Source organism: Musca autumnalis, unplaced genomic scaffold (assembly GCF_047663935.1).
Source record: "Musca autumnalis isolate F117 unplaced genomic scaffold, ASM4766393v1 scaffold_3, whole genome shotgun sequence".
Classification (NCBI taxonomy): Eukaryota; Metazoa; Arthropoda; class Insecta; order Diptera; family Muscidae; genus Musca; species Musca autumnalis.
In genome coordinates, this window is record NW_027411866.1 from 23,182,435 (window position 1) to 23,203,954 (window position 21,520).

Here is a 21,520-nt window from a genome sequence, read left to right on the forward strand (position 1 = left end):
AGTTCTACAGGGCCTTCGGGTCATCTGTTCCATTCGGCACTGGACCTTCGGGTTTTTTCAGTTCTACAGGGCTCTTGAGCCATCTGTTCCATTCGGCACTGGACCTTCGGGTTTCTCAGTTCTACAGGGCCTTCGGGTCATCTGTTCCATTCGTCACTGGACCATCGGGTTTTTCAGTTCTACAGGGCCTTCGGGTTATCTGTTCCATTCGGCACTGGACCTTTGGGTATTCAGTTCTACTGGGCCTTCTGGTCATCTGTTTCACTGTTTGGGTAGTAGTAGTACATCATAGAAACTAGACCGTAGTCTTAGACTAATACTCGACAAAGCCATCGTCTTCCCGAACATCAACAACCAAACGCCGAATCCATCATCTTCCCGATCATCTGTAGCCGAACACCGAATTCATCGTCTCCCGATCATCTGCATCCGAAAACCGAATTCAACGTCTTTCCGATCATCTGTAGCCGAACACCGAATACATTGTCTTCCCGATCATCTACAGCCGAACACCGAATACATCATTCACACCCGAACACACAAAGCTAATTCAACACGAACTCATCAACTGGCAAACCCCAGCGAGTCTGCAAAATACTTACGCAAACTATTAATCCAAATATATTCCCATTGAATTCATTCTTATCGCATTTAAACACAAGTAGATTGTAAATTAGTATTTAATCAATAAATCCCCGATTTAGCCCCCAGGAAAGGGAGAATACTAGTTTTTTCATTTCGTAAGGTTTAGTGGGTCCTTATGGAGACCCTGGACGCGACTGAAGTTACCCCAGCCGACGAGAAAACCACGTTACAAAGGTTCTTTTCACGGTCCCTATTCTGGTCCCTTTTCGGTGTAAGTCATACATAAGTCCAGAAGTTACAAAAACCCCTGCCGGCTCCAACTGAAATTACAAATCTGAAAAAATAATTCTCAAACTTTTCCAAAACTCAGAAGTTATACCCCGTTTATATATAACCGGATTTAACAAACCGACTGGGTTTTAAATGTCAATTCCATTGCTTATATTTCAAACAAATCCTCATAAAGAAGGTTAACCCCTTCAAAAAGCTCTAATATAAACAGCATATTAGCTTACTAAAATTGATTTGGTATAGCCCCATATTATAATACCTACAGATTCCACGTATTTTGAAACAAACTTCTGTTACAAAATAAATATATTTTTATACGGCAGAGGCTGAGGGTATATCACCGTTAGCGCAGCTGACTTATACTATATTCTTTGGTGTGTAATTGAATATAAATAATTTTGGGATTTATAAATATGTTTGCATGCAAAATTTGAATTTGAATTTCTATTCATTGTTAGTTATTTCTGACGGCATAAAATATATTTTTGATATCACAATCAACTATTTTCGAAGCATATGTGAGGTACAAGTGCACAATTTTTCGGCGATATATCTTTAATAAACTCGCAATTTTCCCAATTATCAAATATACCAAATTTCATGGTATGTATATTTATTTATTTATTTTAGGTGTATTCCAAAAAGGAACCTGATGTTCAAAGACTATTTGAAGATGTAGCAGGAGGGGCTCATCAATGTGAATCTTCCAATTTTTGAATATTTTTTAGAAATGTATAATTTATATATTTTTCCACAAACATCCCAGTAAAGACAAGAGAGGTTCTCTTATATCAATGGATTCATATTAAGTTATTGATATGTGACCTAGTTTTTATCGCCAAGTCCGAACGGCGTGTCCTAAGTTGCCACTTGTAGAGACGTTTTTCATGGCTGAAATACTCAGGAAATATCGCCAACATTACTAAGGGGTATTTTGCCACCGTTGACAATTTGATGGGAATCGAACCCGGACAGTCATCATGCAAAGCGGTTGCACATAGCTAATTCCTTCAGGTTGTGGTGTATGGTATCACATGGTCGGCCCCGTCCGACTATAGCCTTTGCTTACTTGTTAGGTTATGTCATACAAAAAACATAAACTGGGGCTCAATTCTGTTTCTATGTAAATGTGAAATCAAAACTTTTATAAAGGAGAAAACTGTCAAATGAAGAAAATTATAAAGGAAATATTTTTCATTTCAAAATTTCATACAACAGGAATCCAGCCCAGTGTTGCCGAATTTGACGATTTATCGTCATTTTGACGATTTTTTGGCCTAAAATTGAAATATGACGATTTGACGATTTTATGGTCCAAAATGACGATTTTTCACGTAAGCCAGAAATGCATGAAATAAAAGACCACAGCTACATTTTGACCAAAATTCCATGAAACATTTTAAGGAAAAAAATGTTCCAAACTCGATTATTGAGCTATTTTAATGTTTTATAGCAATTTCTATACGGATTGGCTATATTTAGGCACATATCTGGAATACAGGTATTTTCATAGTTTCTGTTGCCCCATATTCAAATTACATCAGCTGAAAAGTTTCGTTTAGTTTTGTTAATGCAGGAAATTTTCCTTAAAAAGTTTTCTAGATAAAATACTAATAATTTAATTATTTAACTAATTAATTATTAGCTTTAATAACTTCCTACTAATCCCCTCTTTAAGCTGTCAGCCAGTTTTGAATGAAAAATGTTATCGATTTACGACTACCCAACAACCAAAATGTACGTGTACCGACAAACATGGACGGTCACACTGTCAAGCAAGCGATATTTGAGCTAAGCTGTCATTCAAAATGATGCGTACCCAGCTTTCCATGCTGCATTACTGCAAACTCGATAACCATAGGAAAACTATCATCTTCTGAGAGCTCTTTTTATAGCGGTATTTAGGTGATATCGGGTTAGATTTATTGCTCAGTGTTGTATATCTTATGTTGTCAGTCGCACACACAAAAATATCAGCGAGAAATCGCATTAAACTGTAACCAACCGAGTTTTGGACCCTGTTGACGGTTTTTTTGACGATTTTCCAAATTTTGTTGACGATTTGACGATTTTTTTGACGATTTCCGATCAAAAACTGTCGGCAACGTTGATCCAGCCCCAGTTATGACAGCAAAAACCATAAACTGTATTAAAATGACAATTTTGTTGTACATATGAATTTGCATGTGAATATACAAGCTACATAACATACCTAAAAAAGCATATGGTCTGGGGGCACCTTAAATGTCAAATATATTCGACAATTGGACTGGGAGGGTTAAAGACCATTGCAGCAACGTTATTTCAGTATTGTCATAGAAGCGTTTTAAAACGCTTTTACTCAAAATTCTCATTTTTCATTTGTTTTAACCCTGGAATAATGAAAAAAATCCAGTTTTAAGTACTTTTATGATTTTCTTTTATTTGGTTTTTGAAAATTCTTTCTTTATAACCTTATTTATACATTTACACAATTTTTGTATTAGGTTTGGTTTTATGTTTTTTTTTGTTGGATTTGCTATGGAAATTCTTTAGAATTATTTATCTTTATTTATTTATATTTTATTTAATGGAAATGTTTCAACAATTTTTTTTTGTGTAAGTGTTTTGTTTCCTATGAAATATTTTATTTGTTTTTAAGTTTTACATTATTTTAGAAATAATTTATTTATTGATTAATTGTTTAAAACTACAATCGTGTGTATGTGTATTTGTGTTTGCATTACATCAACTAAACATTTATCTATAATTATTTAAAACATAAAAAGTACAAAATACCTTAATGATGATAACTTTTGGTTTGGAGAATATTTTTTTGTTTTAATTTTTTACAATAAAAAAGTTGTCTTTTTGGTTTTGTTTTATTTCACGTTTTCTTACAGAATGCTGATGATAAGTTGTTTATTTTTTAATTTTTTTTATAAATAGTTTATATGAGCTTTATATGTTAGGTTGCAGTTGTCAGTCACAATATTTTTTTTTAATTTTTTTATATTTAAAAATTATTACTAAATTTATCATTAACACTAACTAAATAATTTTTTATTTTATTTTTTATATACAAAAAATTCCTTGCTATCCTTAAATACGATCTATTTGTGTTTCCTGGGCCTCCAGTTCAGGTTCTTCGGCCAGAGTGTAGACCCCCTTCAGGCCCATATTACCACCATTTGAGTCCAAGGATGATTGTGTGGTAGGTGTTAAGTTATCCATCATAGGACTGCCCATATTGTTGAGCACCGTACAGGAGTTGGGTGGTGAGGTGGCCGAGCCTCCACCTCCACCACATGATGATGAGGGTGGTGGTGGTAAGTTACTTAGGGGTAAACTTACATTCGATTTTAAAAGATTTGTGGAAGTTGAAGCCGTTGAATTTGGATCCATGGTCAGTATTGGTACCAGCTCATGATTAACATAATCCTTTAGCTGGTGAATATTTGACAAATCCGAGTCATTGTGGGTGCCAAAAACCAATGATGTGGGTGTGCCTAAAACAAGTAACAAAATAAAATAAGTTTTTGGAAATCACTTAAGCTAAATTCTTCTTGTCTACTCACCCGTTACCAAAGTCTCTTCGGTGGGATTTCGTTGATAGAGATTCTGCTTCTTTTCGTATGGTTGTCAGGGTGGCATATAATAGCTTGTGGCATCATCATTCGTTGTATCCAAATTTGAGGACTTCTTAAATTCCACCACAAATTTAATGCGATTCACAATTTCCTCATGGATGACATTGAAGCACATGGCCGTCAGGGCCATACCCGACATAATGTATATGGAACAAAACCATATTGTGGTATTGGAATCTCTACGAAATCCCGGCATCATGTCACCAAATCCAATAGTGGACAGACTCATAAAGCAAAAATAAATACCATCCAATAGAGGCCAATCTTCCAGGCGATAAAGGACCACAGCTCCAAACAGAATATAGATTATCATCATACAAAAACACAATAAAATGGGAGCCAATATGGCCAGACCATGCATACTGCCACGTGATTCACTGGCACTCAACGAATCCAAATCGGGCATTTGTATGCTACTTTGGCCCAGAGATTGTTTTTCCGGTGTTTGAAAGGTATCTGGCATGGACCCCGAGCGCACATAATAGGGTTCCTGCAATGCTTGCTGCTGTTTGCGTAACTCTTCCTGTTGTCTTTTTCGTTTCATACGTCTCTCCTTTTCCGCCATACGTTTTTCATCGTAACAGCAATAGCCACAATTGGAGCAGAGACAACAACACAGCGCCTTGGAGAAAACTTCTCTTGCCACTTTTGCCAATATGCCACCAGTACTGGAGAGATATACCAGCGTTAGGGGTATGCCAAAGAAGGCATAGGCCAAGGTAACCAATCGTCCCAAGGTTGTGCGAGGTGCAATGTTGCCATAACCTAGAAAAGAAATATAAGAGGGGGGTAATTAATATGTATGGGTCCTGTAGAAATTTCTGTTTAATGATTGCTTAATTGGAAGGATCACAAATTCCAAATAAGCTATAAAAATAACACAGATTATGTTCTCAATATTGTGGAGCTTATGATTGCTGTCATCTATTGGAAAACCACTAAAGTCTGTAGATTTTCAGCCTTTTGCCAGATTTTCAAAAACTGCCAACAAACAAAGTAGAGACTTGGAAGAATAAAAACATTTCCTATAAAAAATTCTTGGAATTGGAAAGGTTCCAATTTTCTTAAGAAAATCAAAGATCCTAAACTTTGGATCGTAAACTGTTATATCAAAAATCTGTAGCCCTCAAAAAGGAGTCAAATAATCCAAGTTAGGTTGTCGACACAATGGAGCGTATAACTGCCGACAGCACGTATACGTCACCGATTGGGGAATGACGAAGATCCATAGGTTAGCAACATGGAAGGAACTTAAAGACCTAAAGGTAAGGGTAGATTTTAGAAAAAAACATTTTGGAGGCCTTAGCAATGAGCGTGGATTTTTTAAAAATATTTTAAAATGGTCGGCAATGAGGTTGGATTTTTTTAAAAACATTTAAAGGCTTAGCAATGAGCGTGGATTTCTTAAAAATATTTGGAAATGGTCGGCAATGATGTTGGATTTTTTTTTAAATTTAATGGCTTAGCAATGAGCGTGGATTAAAAAAAAAATATTTTTAAATTTTAGGACAGTATTTTTATAAAATATTTTTAAGTTTAAAAGATTAGTCATAAAATATTTTTAAATTTTAGAAAATATTTTCATATAATATTTAAAATTTTTAAAAAATATTTTTAAATTAAAAAAGGATTAAACCAATTTTTGAAATTTGAAACAAAAAAATATACTTATGTATATAAACTTTGTCGAAAACATATATTTAAAAATATTAAAAAAAATGTTTAAATTTAAAACAAAAAATATACATATATAAATAATAAAAATATTTTTTAAAAACATTTAAAAAATATTAAAAAAAATGTTTTTGGAAAAAAATGTTTTTAAATTTTTTTATAATTTTTTTATTATTTTTTATAAATTTTAACAATATTTATCAAAAAACAAAAATTATAAAAAATATAAATTAAAAATATTTTTGGATTTTATTTTATTTATTTTTGTAAAATATTTCTAAGTTATAACAAAATGTATAGCATATTTTCATAAAATCAATTTAAAAAATTGTCTTTGAAAACATTTTTGAAAAATATTCTTTTAAAATAGTTAGAAAAATATCCTTTTAAAAGATTAAGATAAAATATTTTTTTTAAATATTTCAATAATATTAATGAAAAATATTTTTAATTTCTTTATGTACTGTTTTCATATAAACAATTTCCTCAGCTAGCATAGGTCGCCTTTTTCTATAGAAGAAAGTCTCAATTTAATGATGAAATTTCTAAGTTTGAAAAATATTTTTTTGATTTAAAAAGGGAATATTTCATAAAATATTTTTAATTTTTAAAAAATATGTTTGAATTTAAGAAATATGTTTAACAAAATATTTTTAAATTTAAAAACAAACATGTATTTTATATTTTTACTTTGCAAAAAAATTATACAAATATTAAAAACAAAATTATTTAATGTTAAAAAAATATTTTATAAAATTATGTTTAAATTTAAAAAACTAAATATTATTGTTAAATATTTTTAAATTTTAAACATTCTTAAACATACTTCTCAAGAAAGCAAAATTATTAAGAAAAGAAAATGTTATAAAAATATTTTTTGTAAATATTTTATATATTTTTTTAAATTTAAAAATATTTTAAAAGAATAAGAATATTTTTCAATTTTATTTGATTTAATTCTAATTTTTTTTAATTATTTTTATAAAGTATTTCTGAATTATAACAAAATCTATAAAATATTTTCAAAAAATGTTTTTATAAATTAATTTAAAAAATATTATTTAAAATTATTATAAAAATATTTTAATTTAATATTATTGAAAAATATTTTTAATTTATGTGTGGACTGCGTTTATTTAAAACAATTTCCTCAGCTTGCTTGGGACACGTTTTTATATAAAAAACATTTCTCAATTCACTGGGGTAATATTTAATAAAATATTTGTTAAAAAAGAAATATTTTCGTAAAATATTCTAAAATTTTAAAAATTCTTAAACGTTTTTCCCATTAAAGACAAATTATTAAAAAAATATTTTATTTTTTTTAAATTTAAAAATATTTTCAAAAAATTGTTTTATAAATCAATTTAAAAAATATCTTTAAAAACATTTTTGAAAAATATTCATTTAAAATATTTAGGAAAAATATTTTTGCATATATCATTTTATATATATTTAACAAAAAAAAAAAAAAAAATAAATAAATAAATAAATAAAAAAAATACTTTTATAACATATTTAAAAAATATATTTTTATAAAATATTTTAAAAAATTTTAGTTTAATATTATTGAAAAATATTTTGAATTTTTGTATAGACTATTTTTTATATGTATAAGCAATTTCCTCAGCTAACTTAGGAAAAGCTTTTCTATAAAAAATCTCAATTCACTATTTCTAAGTTTGAAAAATATTTTTGAATTAAAAAAGAGCATTTTATACAATATTTTCAAATTAAAAAATATTTTTAAATTTAAAAATGTATAAGACAATTTTTTGTTGAAAAAATATAGACATTTTTATAAAAAATGTATAAAATAATTTAAAAAATATTTTTTAAAATAATAAAAAACAGTTAATTTTAATTTTAGAAAAATATTTTATAAAAAATTTTTACATTTAAAAAAGACACATTTTCGTTTTTTGTTTAAATTAGCAAAATTATTAAGAAAAAAATGTTATAAAAATATTTTTGTGACTATTTTATATTTATTTTTAAATTTATTCTTATTTTTATTTTTATAGTTGACCTTTGGTCTGTTTAAACTGTTGCTTTTTGTTTGGCTTTAGGTCAGAATGATTAAAACACAGTGGGTTAGTTTTTTTTTATTTATATTGTACCAAAAAAAAAAATAAATATTGTATAAAAAAAATAAAAATATTCCAAAAAAAAATTTTATAGCAAAATGTATAAAGTATTCTCAAAAAATATTTTTATAAATTAATCAATTTTTAATAAAAAAAATTATAATCAATTTAAAAAATATCTTTAAAAACATTTTTGAAAAATATTATTTTAAAATATTTAGGAAAAATATCTTTATATATATTATTTTATATAAATTTTTTTAAAATATTTACAACAAATAAATTTATTATAAAATATTTAAAAAAATATTTTTATAAAATATTTAAAAAACATTTTTATAAAACATTTAAAAAATTTTTAGTTTAATATTATTGAAAAATATTTTTAATTTTTTATGGACTGCTTTTTATATGCATGTACATATGAGCAATTTCCTCAGCTAGCTTAGGACAAGCTTTTCTATAAAAAAAATTCAATACACTGAGGAAGTTTCTAAGTTTGAAAAATATTTTTGAATTAAAAAAAAAAAACATTTCATACAATAACTTAAAATTAAAAAATATTTTTAATTTAAAACAAACAGTTTATAAAACAATTTTTTGTTGCAAAAAAATTATAGACATTTTTATAAAAAAATTATAAAATAATTTAAAAAATATTTTTTAATAAGAAAAAAAAGAAAATTTTTATTTTAGAAAAATATTTTATAAAATATTTTTTAATTTGAAAAAGAAATATTTTCTTTTTTTTTTAATTTTCCTAAAAAAGAGAAATTATTAAAAAAAAATATTTTATACAAATATTTGTTGAAAATACTATTTAATATTTTTTAAATTAAAAATATTTTATAAAATTATGATTTAATTTTATTTCTTTTTATTGTAAACTTTTTAATTTATTTTTTATAACATATTTCTGAGTTATCACAGTTATAAAATATTTTGAAAATATATCTTTAAAAAATATTAAAAAAAATATTTTCATAAAATATTTGAAAATATCGTTTAGTTAAATATTATTGAAAAATATTTTTAAAAACTAATTTTGTAGAATACGTTATAAAATAATTTCAAAAAATAATTTTTAAAAAAAAATTTTAGACATTTTTTTTTGAAAAATATTTTTAAAATATATTTAAAAATGTATAAGATAATTTTATGTTGCAAACAAATTTATAGACATTTTTATAAACAAATTTATAAAATAATTTAAAAAATATATTTTTTAAATAATAAAAAACAGTTAATTTAAATTTTATAAAAATATTTTATAAAATATTTTTAAAATTAAAAAAGAAACATTTTCGAATTTTAAAATTTTATTAAAAAAATTGTTTAAAAAAATACTTTATACAAATATTTGTTGAAAATATTATTAAATATTTTTTTAAATTAAAAATATTTTATAAAATTATTTTTTAATTTTATTTCATTTTATTGTAAACTTTTTAATTTATTTTTTATAAAATATTTCTGAGTTATCGCAGTTATAAAATAATTTAAAAATATATCCTTAAAAATATTAAAAAAAAAATATTTTCATAAAATATTTGAAAATAACGTTTAATATTATTGAAAAATATTTTTAAAACCAAATTTTGTAGAATATGTTATAAAACAATTTCAAAAAATATTTTTTAAAAAACATTTTTTAAATATTTTTTCGAAAAATATATTTAAAAATTTATAAAATAATTTTATGTTGCAAAAAATTTATAGACATTTTTATAAAAAAAAATTATAAAATAATTAAAAAAATATTTTTTTTAAATAATAAAAAAACAGTTAATTTTCATTTTAGAAAAATATTTTATAAAATATTTTTAAATTTAAAAAAAAAACATTTTCGATTTTTTTTTTATTTTTAAGAGAAATTATTAAAATAAATATTTTATACAAATATTTGTTGAAAATACTATTTAATATTTTATAAATTAAAAATATTTTAAAAAATAAGAACAATTTAATTTAAAAATTAATTTAATTTTAATTTAACTTCTGTGATTTTAGCATTAAGACTACTGTGATATTTACATCTATATTTTAATTATTTTTGCATTTATTTATTTTATTTGTTGTGTCGTTTTTTTATAACCTACAATTAATTTAAATTTGATGTAAAACTGACGAGAGATTATTTATTAATAAAATTATCCCTGAAGATGTTGGAAAATCCCAACGAAACGTCGGATAGAAAAATGAAATAAATAGTCTTTATTTTCATTGATTACGAAGACCTTATAGCCCGATAAGACTAAGTCTTAAAAATCATAAATATTAATTTAAAAATATTTTATAAAATATTTTAACAATATATTATAAAATTATGTTTTATAAATTTTTTTAACATTATATAATATTATTTTATAAAATATCTTTAAATTTTCAAAAAAAAAAAATATTTTCGTAAAAAGTTTTTAAATCTGAAATATATTTCTAAAAAATATTTTATTAAATTATTTTTGAAAATATTTTATAAATTTAAAAATATTTTATAAAAAAATATTTTTTAATTTTAACAAAATGTATAATATAATTAATTTTTTTTTGAAAATGTTTTATAAATTTTTAAATTTAAAAATATTTTATAAAAAAATATTTTTTAATTTTAACAAAATGTATAATATAATTTTGTAAAATAATTTAAAAAAGATATCTTAAAAAAATATTTTTAAAAAACTTATTTAGAAAAAATAGTTTAAAACATATTTTAGTTCAATATTCTTTAATATTCTTAAATTAAAAATAATTTAATATTTTTAATTTATTTAAGGACTGTGTTTTATATAATCTATTTCCTCAGTTTATGTAGCACGCGTTTTGTATAGAAAACAATTTTTCAATTCACGCTGGAAATTTCTAAGTTTGAAAAATATTTTTCATACATATACAATTTAAATTAAAAAAAATACAAAATAATTTTAAGTTGCAATTTTTTTTCGAAATATATGTTTAAAAAAATATTTTTATAAATTTTTTATTCAAAAACTAACATTAAAGATATATCATAATATTATTTATAATAATTTTTAACTTTATAAAAATATTTTATAAATTATTTTTAAGTTTAAAAATAAATATTTTCGAAAAATATATTTTCAAAAATTTTAAACATATTTTTCAACAAGTTAAATTTGTTTTTAAAAAAGATGCTTTATAAACATATTTTTTGTAAATAATTTATAAAAATGTTTTTCAAAAATATTTTATAAAAAAAACTTTAATATTTTATAATATGAAGGACAAAAATATTTTTTATGGTCTTACGGAAAGCAAAAGCTTTTCTTTCGATAATTTAAAGCCCTACCGATTGCCAAAAAAAAAAAATATATATAGGAAGTCTGTGGCCCAAAGAAGGGCCTAAAATGGAAAACTCGGTGGTCCCAAAATTGTCTTAGAAAATCTATGTCTCAAAAAGGGTCCAAAAATTCTATAGCTATTCTATGATGCAATGAAAGAGTCAACATTATTTTAAAGATTATTTGTGAGCAAAGGATTGGTTAACATTCTTTTGTAAATTATTTAAGGAACAAAGATGTGGATAAAAAATTTCTAAACAAGGAGCTAAACATTCTTGTGCTCCATTCATTGAAGAGGTCTGAGATCCTGAAAATAGTAATTATTAATTTTTCTGAGAACTATTTTCTGATACCCTAAGTAAGGGTAAAAAAATTGTCATTCGAAAATCTATAACATCGAACATCAATAACATCTCTAACAAGAGTAATTTCTCATTTTTCCTGAGAATAATTATTCTATAGCCACTTTTCGTTCCACATTGCTTATGATTGGTGTCACTACGTATACGCCATCGATACCAAAATGTATTTATGTACACATGTACGTTAATGCATTGTCTTTTATGCGCCCATTTCCACTCTATTGAATTTAATACCCATGAAATGTTTGCCTCTTTCTATTGCCTATTTTGCCCATTCTCCATTAGCTGGGAATAGGCGTTACGTTTCCATTTCATTTGAATGACATTTAATATGACTAAATTCCGATGAGGCATATCATCAATATGCTTATTGCCACGCTTTAGAGTTCTTTTGTTTTTTTTTTGTGTTGTGCATTGAGCACTTGTCACTTATTTGCGCGAATTTCGCTTTTGTTTGTACTTCTTTTATGGGATTCATATTCGTGATAGATTCTCTCCCTGGAGCAGACAGCATCGACATCATTGTCGAGTACATTTGTGTCAATTTTATGTTAATAATATAAATAAAATTGACACAATTTCGAGTGGGCTGCTCTTTTGTATTTTTTTGCCAGTTATTGAAATGAATGAGAGATGGAGGGTGTAGAGGGATGGTGAGAGGAGAGGTAAGCAAGAGGTTATAAACAGAAGGCGTTGACTTTATATGTATGTATAGCTATCTTATTTATTTTGTATATAAATAACAATCTATATTTTGAATGATATCAACGAGATCAAGGCTAACATTGCTGTTCCGTTTTCTTTCCTTCTTTGTGCTGATTCAGGAAATTGAATGAAAATGACAGTCTGACATTTGCCAGAAAAAAATAAATAGCAATAAGCATCTTTGTCATGCTAAATGATATTCAACATAAATTTTAGCTCCATCCATAATGGCTGTCAATGTATATGTATTTGAGGTAGTTAACTTTAATACAAATCATATTTTTGTATTAATAATGAGCAGAAAATTGAATTTTCTGTGAAGGTGTCAAAAATTGGAAATAGATTGATGCCTTATGACAGGAAACTTATTGAAGAGGTTAAGTGAAATATAAAAAGCAAGAGAAGAAATGTCTAAAAGTTTCGTTCCTATTCTAAATATTTAATAAAATTACGTATGATTGAGATTTATTGACGTAATTTAATCAAAATCAACTATGTGGCGTATGACTACCGACATCACTCATACGCCACATGTTTAAATTTTTGTTTTGATGCCTTATGACAGGAAACTTATTGAAAAGGTTAAGTGAAATATAAAAAAAAAACAAGAGAAGAAATGTCTAAAAGTTTCGTCCATATTCTAAATATTTAATAAAATTACGTATGATTGAGATTTATTGAGGTAATTTAATCAACATCAACTATGTGGCGTAAGACTACTGACAACACTCATACGCCACCTTTTTAATTTTTTTTTATTCAGAATATTCTTTCCAGAACTTGAGAAAAACTTCAATATTTAATATAAATGCCTGCTAAGGGTTACAAAAATTTTAATAATTGGGTTTCTAGAGAAAATGACTCTGTTGGCCTCGATGGATCTAAAGTGTCCTCTTCAAGAAAAAAAAACAGTTTAGATTTTTTTTCATTCGTAAGGTAATATTTTGCCTATAGACAAATTTTGGTGCTGTAGGCCATTAGATTTTCTATTGGCCTCGTTGGATCTAAATTGTCTTCTTCAAGAAAAACCACTTTAGACTTTTGCTCATTCGTAAGGTAATATTTTGCCTGTAGACAAATTTTGGTCCTGTAGGCCAGTAGATTTTGAATAGAAAATGGTTTCGACCTTCATATGGCTAGATATTGGCTATAGACAACATATTAATACTCTGTTTTCTACCATTGTAGGACCAAAAGATGTTCAGACATCCATACGGCCATAAATTGCCAATAGACAGCCTCACTGAGGCCTTAGATAGTCCATAAACAATTCCTTAGGGCTTTAAATTATCCATAGATAGCTTTTTCGGCCCTCATAAGATCATAGATTGTCTATAGGCATGTTTTAAAGCCTACGAAGGCCCAATGACTTTCTGTAGAAAATTTTTTGGACCCCCATAGATTATCTATGGAGCAATAGTTTGTCTATAGATAGTCTATGGACCGGTAGATAGTCTATAGACAATTTTTTGGGCCTCCGTATGGCCAAATATTGTCTTTAGACAACATGCTGGTCCTCTGTAAAACACAAATTGTTTGTTTTTTTTTCAATCCCACGGCAGCGGGTTCTTTCTACCGGATTTACCCGGAACTACACAACATCATTGTTCCGGCCAGCGGCTGCCACCTCAGTGTACATATGTCTGTATTTGTTTCGTTTTTCTGTGTTGGGAGCAGCATATCCCGGAATGCCTGCTCCGAATCCTTTCCGTGAGATGTTCCGTGAGATGAAATAGATGTCAGGAGTGGGTGCATCTAAGGGGTTGCTCTGGACTTGTCCACGTGAGGGACTAAGACAGGGACTATGTTGCGACATGCTGTGAGAATACAGTCCTCAGTGAGTCGTCATCGGATTACGAAACTCCCTCGTCGTCTGATTATGAGACTCTCCCGCAGTCCCCTCGACAACAACCGCACATGCAGCCTTTAACACCAGCCGTTGTTGTCCCAATCCCGGAAATGCATCCTTTTAGCAATTTAATTGCAATGGACTCCGAGGTAAGATCGGGGAAATAGTAGATTTCATGAGTCGGAGGAATATCAAGGTCGCTGCGGTGCAAGAAACCAAGCTCAACAACAACTGTAGCTTACAACGTTGCGATGATTACAACGCGCTAAGGAAGGATCGCACCAGAAGTGGAGGTGGGAGATTAGCTTTCCTATTGCACCAGTCTGTCCAATACAGACCTGTCTCGCTTGAGCCTGTCTCTAATGACCCGTACATGGAATGTATGGGGTCGCAGTCAGGTGTGGAACTGCCGAGATAGAGTTGCTGAACATCCCGCCGAGAAATAGCTGTATCTCAGATTACGTTTCAGAGGAGTTCACCAATCACCGCTTTAGAGAACTGCCCAATCCTTCTGATGTTCGGGTAGCGGAAAGGACGTTCCGAGACATCATGACTGCTAACACTGGATGTTAACAGGCTGGTCGGCGAGCATAAGCGGAACAAGTGGTTAAATCATCTGAAGAGTTGCAACATTGGAGCCGGTATAGGAGAATTGTGGGCAACGGTTAAGTCACTCTCGAACCCTGGAAGAAGGGAAGATAGGACCTCAGTCACGTTTGGCGACGTTACGTTGACTGACTCGAAGACGTGCGCAAGTTATTTCAATCGACAGTTTGTCGAGCACCCAGAGAGTGACAGGGCGAAGAGAAGAGTATTATGTCGCATCAGATCTCTTCCTGCCGGGGAGGAACCACCACAGTTTACAATGGATGATGTTGCCATTCCCATCAGGAACGCTAAATCATCCAAAGCGTTAGACCATGATGGAATCTCCATGGTAATGCTGAAGCAGCTGGATGAGCCGGGTGTGGAGTATCTCACTAAAGTTCTCAACTTGTCGCTATCCACCCTCAAGTCTGGAAAATGGGCAAGGTGGTCCCGCTACGGAAGCCCGGCAATGATGCCAGCAAAAGTGAATCGTACAGGCCGATTTCGCTTTTGTCGCCCGTAGCAAAGACCCTTGAGGCCTTAGTCCTCCCCAGTATCAGAAATAGCTGTAAAGTTGCTGATCATCAGCATGGATTCCGTAAGCAGCACAGCACATATTTGTCGAGGACTCAACAAGAGACGGCCATGCGATAAAACAGTGATGGTGGCGCTTGACTTATCAAAAGCATTTGATACAGTCAGGCACTCCACGCTGTTTGAGGACATTGAGCAGACAACCCTCCTGCCTAGCTTGAAACGTTGGATAGTCAATTATATGTGTGCACGCCAGTGGTACGTGGAATTCAGGAACAAGAAGTCCGAACCCCATAGAGTGAAACAGGGAGTTCCCCAAGGTGGGGTGATATCTCCGGAACTGTTTAATGGACAGAGCAGTTTGGAAGAGAATTGAATGTCGTGGTCGACGGTAGCAGAGTTCCGACCACAAACTGCCCCAAAATGTTAGGGGTCACAATCGACACTACTTTCACGTCATGCGCGCACGTCACAGCTATCTGCGACAAACTGAAAAGTAGGAACAAGGTCCTCAAGTCCCTAGCCGGCAGCACTTGGGGAGCAGATAAAGAAACCTTGTTGACCACATATAACGCGATAGGTCGGTCTGTGGTAAGCTATGCGGCGCCAGTCTAGTCCCCGAGATTATGTGATACGAATTGGAAAATATTCAAACTTGCCAGAATGCCGCCCTGAGAACAGCAACAGGGTGCCTCCTCAAATCTTGAGTGGGCCATCTACATGAAGAGGCAAAGATTCTTCCAGTTAAGCAAAACAATGAGATGCTTTCGTTGCAGTACCTGCTTGGATGTTACCATGTGAGCCATCCCAATCACCATATTGTGGGTAGGCCCGACACATTTAGGCAGATCAGCAAGGATATCCATGCTCTAGAGGGAGAGGTCCAACGATACAGGAGAGAACCCCTAGATCAACAAGCATATCAAGCAGGTTTAAATAGTATTCACACTGATGCAGTTGCCAAGGCCTTAAGCAATTATAGTGTGAATAAAGTCCTCGAAATACATCTCCCATCTATTGCAGCTGAGGAGCGTCAGCGCCCACGACAAACTAGAGTAGTTTTGGCTCAACTACGCTCGGGATATTGCAGTCGCCTAAATTCTTATTGAGCGGAAATCGACCGCGCCGCACAAGACATCTGCCCAGTATGTGGCATGGGCCCGTACGACACACAACACCTTTTCAACTGCCCAGCCAAACCTACTCATCTAACTCCACTGGATCTGTGGTTACATCCCATCGAAGCAGCCACTTTCCTGGAACTGGAGATAGACCCAGAGCCAGATTTAACAGAAGAACGAACATACAAACATAATAACAAACACTGTTACAACAAAAACAGCAACTAGCTACTTTTTGGTGCCTCCACAGGGCCACAGATAATCTATATACCCATCGATTGGCCGCCGTAAGACCACATATTGCTTTTAGATATGTAGCTGGTTCGCCGTAGGATACATAAGTTTTCTATGGACAATTTATGGCCGTATGGAGCAACTTTATATACAACATCTGTTGGCCTACTGGGACCTAGCAAGCTGTTTTTGGGTAATATATGACCAAACGAAGAAACACAGATATTTTGGGCCCCGCAAAAATTGCTTCTAGACAGTTCGTATGGCCTCCATAGGGCCATAAGCCGTTATTAGGCAATTATGAAGTCGTTAGCTCTAGAGAGACAATAACTATAGAGCCAACTATTTCCTACAAGCTCGTGCAATCAATCTGATTTATTTATTGACACTATGGGACGTATGATTGGTGTCGGCACGTATACGCAACCTATTGTTAAACTTAGAAATAACAATGTGGCGTATAACTACTGACAACACTCATACGCCACCTTTTTCAATTATTATTATTGAGAATATTCTTTCCAGAACTTGTGAAAAAACTTCAAAATTTAAAATAAACGCATACATGGGGTTAAAAAATTGTAAATTTTTTTCTTCAGGAAAAAACCCCATTAGACTTATGTATAATTTTTTTCCGTTTAACAAGAAGCCAATGCAGAAGCCTTATAGAAATAATTCTCAGGTCATAATTAATAGCATTGGGAGAAAAATATAGCAAATCTTCAGCTTCAGGTAAGTTTTCTTATCTTAAGGCCTTTTCTCAGCATCTACACAGCGAATAATTTTAGTTATAGGTGATGCATAAGCGCTGTCAATAGTTATACGCAACATGATACCAACAGAAAGACAACCTTCTTTGTGGTTTTCAAGAAATTCGAATATTTATAATTTGTTTACGGTCACATGGGTGTAGCATATCTTCAATTGAGGTTAAGGAAAATTTGTCAAAATACAAATATTTCACAGGCCATAATTAATAACTTTTTTTTAGAAAAGTATAGCAAATCCTCAACCTCAAGTTTCTGGTTTTATTTTGAAGTCTTTGCTCAATTCCAAAACAGCGAATTCATAGAAAAAAATTTGTATAGGTGACGTATAAGTTTTGCCAATAGTCATATGCAACATATGCCCAACCGCAAAATAAACCTTTTCTCTACAAATAAATTTCAACTTTTTCCACCAAACGAAACGAAAGTGAAGCTTTTAAAATCATTTGACATAGACACATTTTTCTACTTGAAACATTAAAGCGAAGTACGGCTGCTATATGTGTATAAGACACTAAAATGCCATGACAGTCATGCTCTTGATGGCGATGAGTTCAATGACGATGGTGAGGGTGGTGGTGGTGGCAATGGCAAATGACGATGCTAAGAATGACAATGACAACCAGCGAGTATATTTACAATTTTAAACATACAAACGTGCTTCTGACGCTACTCACTCTGATGATGATGGTGGTGGTGGCTGGGTATGATAATGATTAGCATTCAAGTCAATCGAATTGTTACCACTTAGCTTTAGATTTAAGTGTACTTGTGTGTGCCAGTGTATTTGCGTTTCTGTTTTAGACTCTATGGAGAGAGCAAGGAAGAAGATGGTGGAAGTGTGTTGGAAAATCCGCTTTGAAGGGAAGCCAAATAAAGTGGTTTGTTTGCGTTGCAATTGATTTGTCAGTAACATTTTCAAGAAGCCATTATCCTAGGCTTCAATATCGCATCGCATCACATCACATCATGGCTGGTAGATTGTTTGCAAACAAGTTGTATGTAAAAAAACGGAAACAAATAAAACCCCATTGTCAATAGACAGAAATATGACTTTCGCTCTAACCGTTCCCGACGAATTGTTGGGACAAAGCTGTTTCACGGGTTTTCGTTGTATTTCCAAGGAAGTTATTTTTGTTTTAAAGATTATCAGAAAGGGACTTGGATTTGTGGGGCCAGCAGAGGAGGCCAGAGGTGTAAATAAATTATTTCTTTCTGGATACCATGAAACGTATGATTGACAACAGCACGTATACGTTGGCATTATAAAAATCTAAAAGATATCTATAGCTTAATTATAGACGACTTTTTGGCTCTCCGTAGTGCCACAGCATTTCCACACTGTCAATAGACAATATGATTTTCGTTTTTCCAGTTCCACATGAATTGTTGGGACAAAAATGTGTCTCGGGTCTTCGATGAGTTTTTATGTTTGGAGGATTTTTTGTGTTTCAAAGTTTATAAGAAAGGGAATTGGATGTGTGAGGGTAGCGTAGGAGGCAAGACGTGTGAATAAAGAAACGATTTCTTTCCGGATACCCTGAGGAGTATGATTGACGACAGATCATGACATTATAGAATTTCTTTCTTTCCAGATACAATGAGGCGTATGATTGACGACAGCACGTATACGTCGGCATTATAAAAATCAAAAAGAGATCCATAGCTTACTCTCCGTAGTGCCGTACATAACTTGTTGTCATTTTTTAGGCTCACAGGATGTTTAAAGACAAGATTTACAAAGATGTAAAAGTGGTCCATGGCCTACTTATAGACGATAGTGCCACAACATTTTAATAGACACATATTTGGTATTCCTTAGGCTCATGATGTGTTTAGAGATAACTTGTTGGCCCTCCGTATTATATTTTGGCCCTCCGTAGGGTAATAGATTGTCCACAGACACATTTTTTACACTCCGTTGTCCCTTAGATTTTCTATAGAAGCTTTTTGGCCATCTTATTGGTCATACATTACCTATACTACATTTTGTTAGCCCTCTGTAGGATCATAGATTGTCTAAAAATAGTCCTTGGCCCTCAGTAGAGGCATTGATAGCCATAAATAAAATTTTGGCCTTTCGTAGGGCGACAGATCGTCTGTGGGTACATTTTTGGTCTTCTGTGGGGGGTATAGTTTGTCTATAGTCAACTTTATTGCCCTACGTAGGGCTAAGATTTTCTATAGACATCTTCCTGACCCTCCGTATGACCTAGGTTATTTATAAACAAGTTTTTGGTCTTCCGTAGGGCCCACGTTTTCTATAAACACATTTTTAGGCCTTTCTAGGGCCATGAATTTGTTATAGCAAATTGTTTCGCCCCCTGTAGGGCTATATATAGTATACCGAATATTTCACAGTAGGTTAATATATTGCCCAAAAACAACTTTGGTCTGTAGATAAATTTATGAAATTCTATGGGGGTGTAGTTTGTCAGTTTTTCTATTGGCCTTCCATAGGGCCGTATAACGTCTGCAGATAAGTTTCTGAAATTCTACGGGGTATAGTTTTTCTATTGACGACTTTATGGCTTCCTATTAGGACAAGATTTTTTATAGGCAGCTTCTTGGCCCTCCCTTGGAGCATACATTCTGTACAAACAAGTTATTGGTCCTCCGTAGGCCCATAGATTATCTGCAGAAAACTTTTTAACTTCAGACCATTTTTAGGGGCTCCGTAAGTCCACAGGTTTTATGTTTCCTTTACACAACTTGTAGATCCTTATTTATTTTGTCTATAGCCAACTTCTAAGGTCCCCGTAGGCCAATTGATTTGGTACAGAAAATTGTTCGGATCTCAAAATGACCATTATTTGTTTAAAGACAACTTTTTTTTGGTCACCGTAGGTCTATGGCTTGTCTATGGAACACTAGTTGTTCATCCGTAAGGTAATATTTTGTCTATAGACAAATTTTGGTCCTGTAGGCCAGTAGATTTGAAATAGAAAATTGTTTCGCCCTTCATTGGCTATAGACAACATATTGAAACTTTGTTTTCTACCATTGTAGGGCCAAAAGTTGCTCGGACATCCATACGGCCATAAATTGCCAGCAATACAGCTTTTTTGGCCTCCCTAAGGCCATAGATAGTCTATAACAACACTTAAGGGACTTAAATTGTCCATAGACAGCTTTTTCGGTCTCCATAAGGCCATAGATTGCCTATAGACAATTTTTAGAGCACCGTAGGCCCAATGACTTTCTATAGAAACTTGGTTGGACCTCCATAGATTATCTATGGAGCAATAGTTTGTCTATTGATAGTCTGTGGTAGAATAGATAGTCTACAGATAACCTTTTGGGCCTCCGTACGGCCTTGGATTGTTTTTAGACAACATGCTGGTCCCTCGTACTACTTTTCGGACTACAACTTGTCTAGTGGCTTATTTTTGGGCCCTCCACAGGGCCACAGATAATCTATATACCCATCGATTGACCATAGACAACTCGATAGGCCGTCGTAAAACCACATATTGCCTTTTGACGTGTAGCTGGTTTGCCGTAGGGTAAATAAGTTTTCTATCGGCAATTTATGGTCGTATGGGCGACCGAGCAACTTCATATACAAAATTTGTTGGCCTACTGGGACCTAGAAAGTTGTTTCAAGGCAATTTATGACCACACGGTGGAACACAGATCATTTGTTGGGCCCCGTAAGACCGTAAATTGTTTGTATACCGTTTGTATGGCTTCCATAGGGCCATAGGTCGTCATTGGGCAATTATGAAGTCGTTGGTTCTAGAGAGACTACATCTATAGAGTCAACTATTTCCTACATGCTCATAAAATCAATCT

The 21,520-nt window shown here is 31.3% G+C and overlaps 1 protein-coding gene across 1 annotated transcript in view; it reads right to left on the reverse strand.

Moving 5' to 3' along the window:
• Positions 1 to 4,224: 4,224 nt before the first annotated feature.
• Positions 4,225 to 21,520, reverse strand: part of LOC141400124 (uncharacterized) — a 227,186-nt gene continuing 209,890 nt past the window's right edge. Inside the window, exons 5-6 of the mRNA XM_073979569.1 lie at positions 4,434 to 5,270; positions 4,225 to 4,364 (exon numbers count right to left, since the gene is read on the reverse strand). Of these exons, the coding sequence (XP_073835670.1) occupies positions 4,498 to 5,270 (773 nt within the window). The 3' untranslated portion in view covers positions 4,225 to 4,364; positions 4,434 to 4,497. The remainder of the gene's footprint in view (positions 4,365 to 4,433; positions 5,271 to 21,520) is intronic.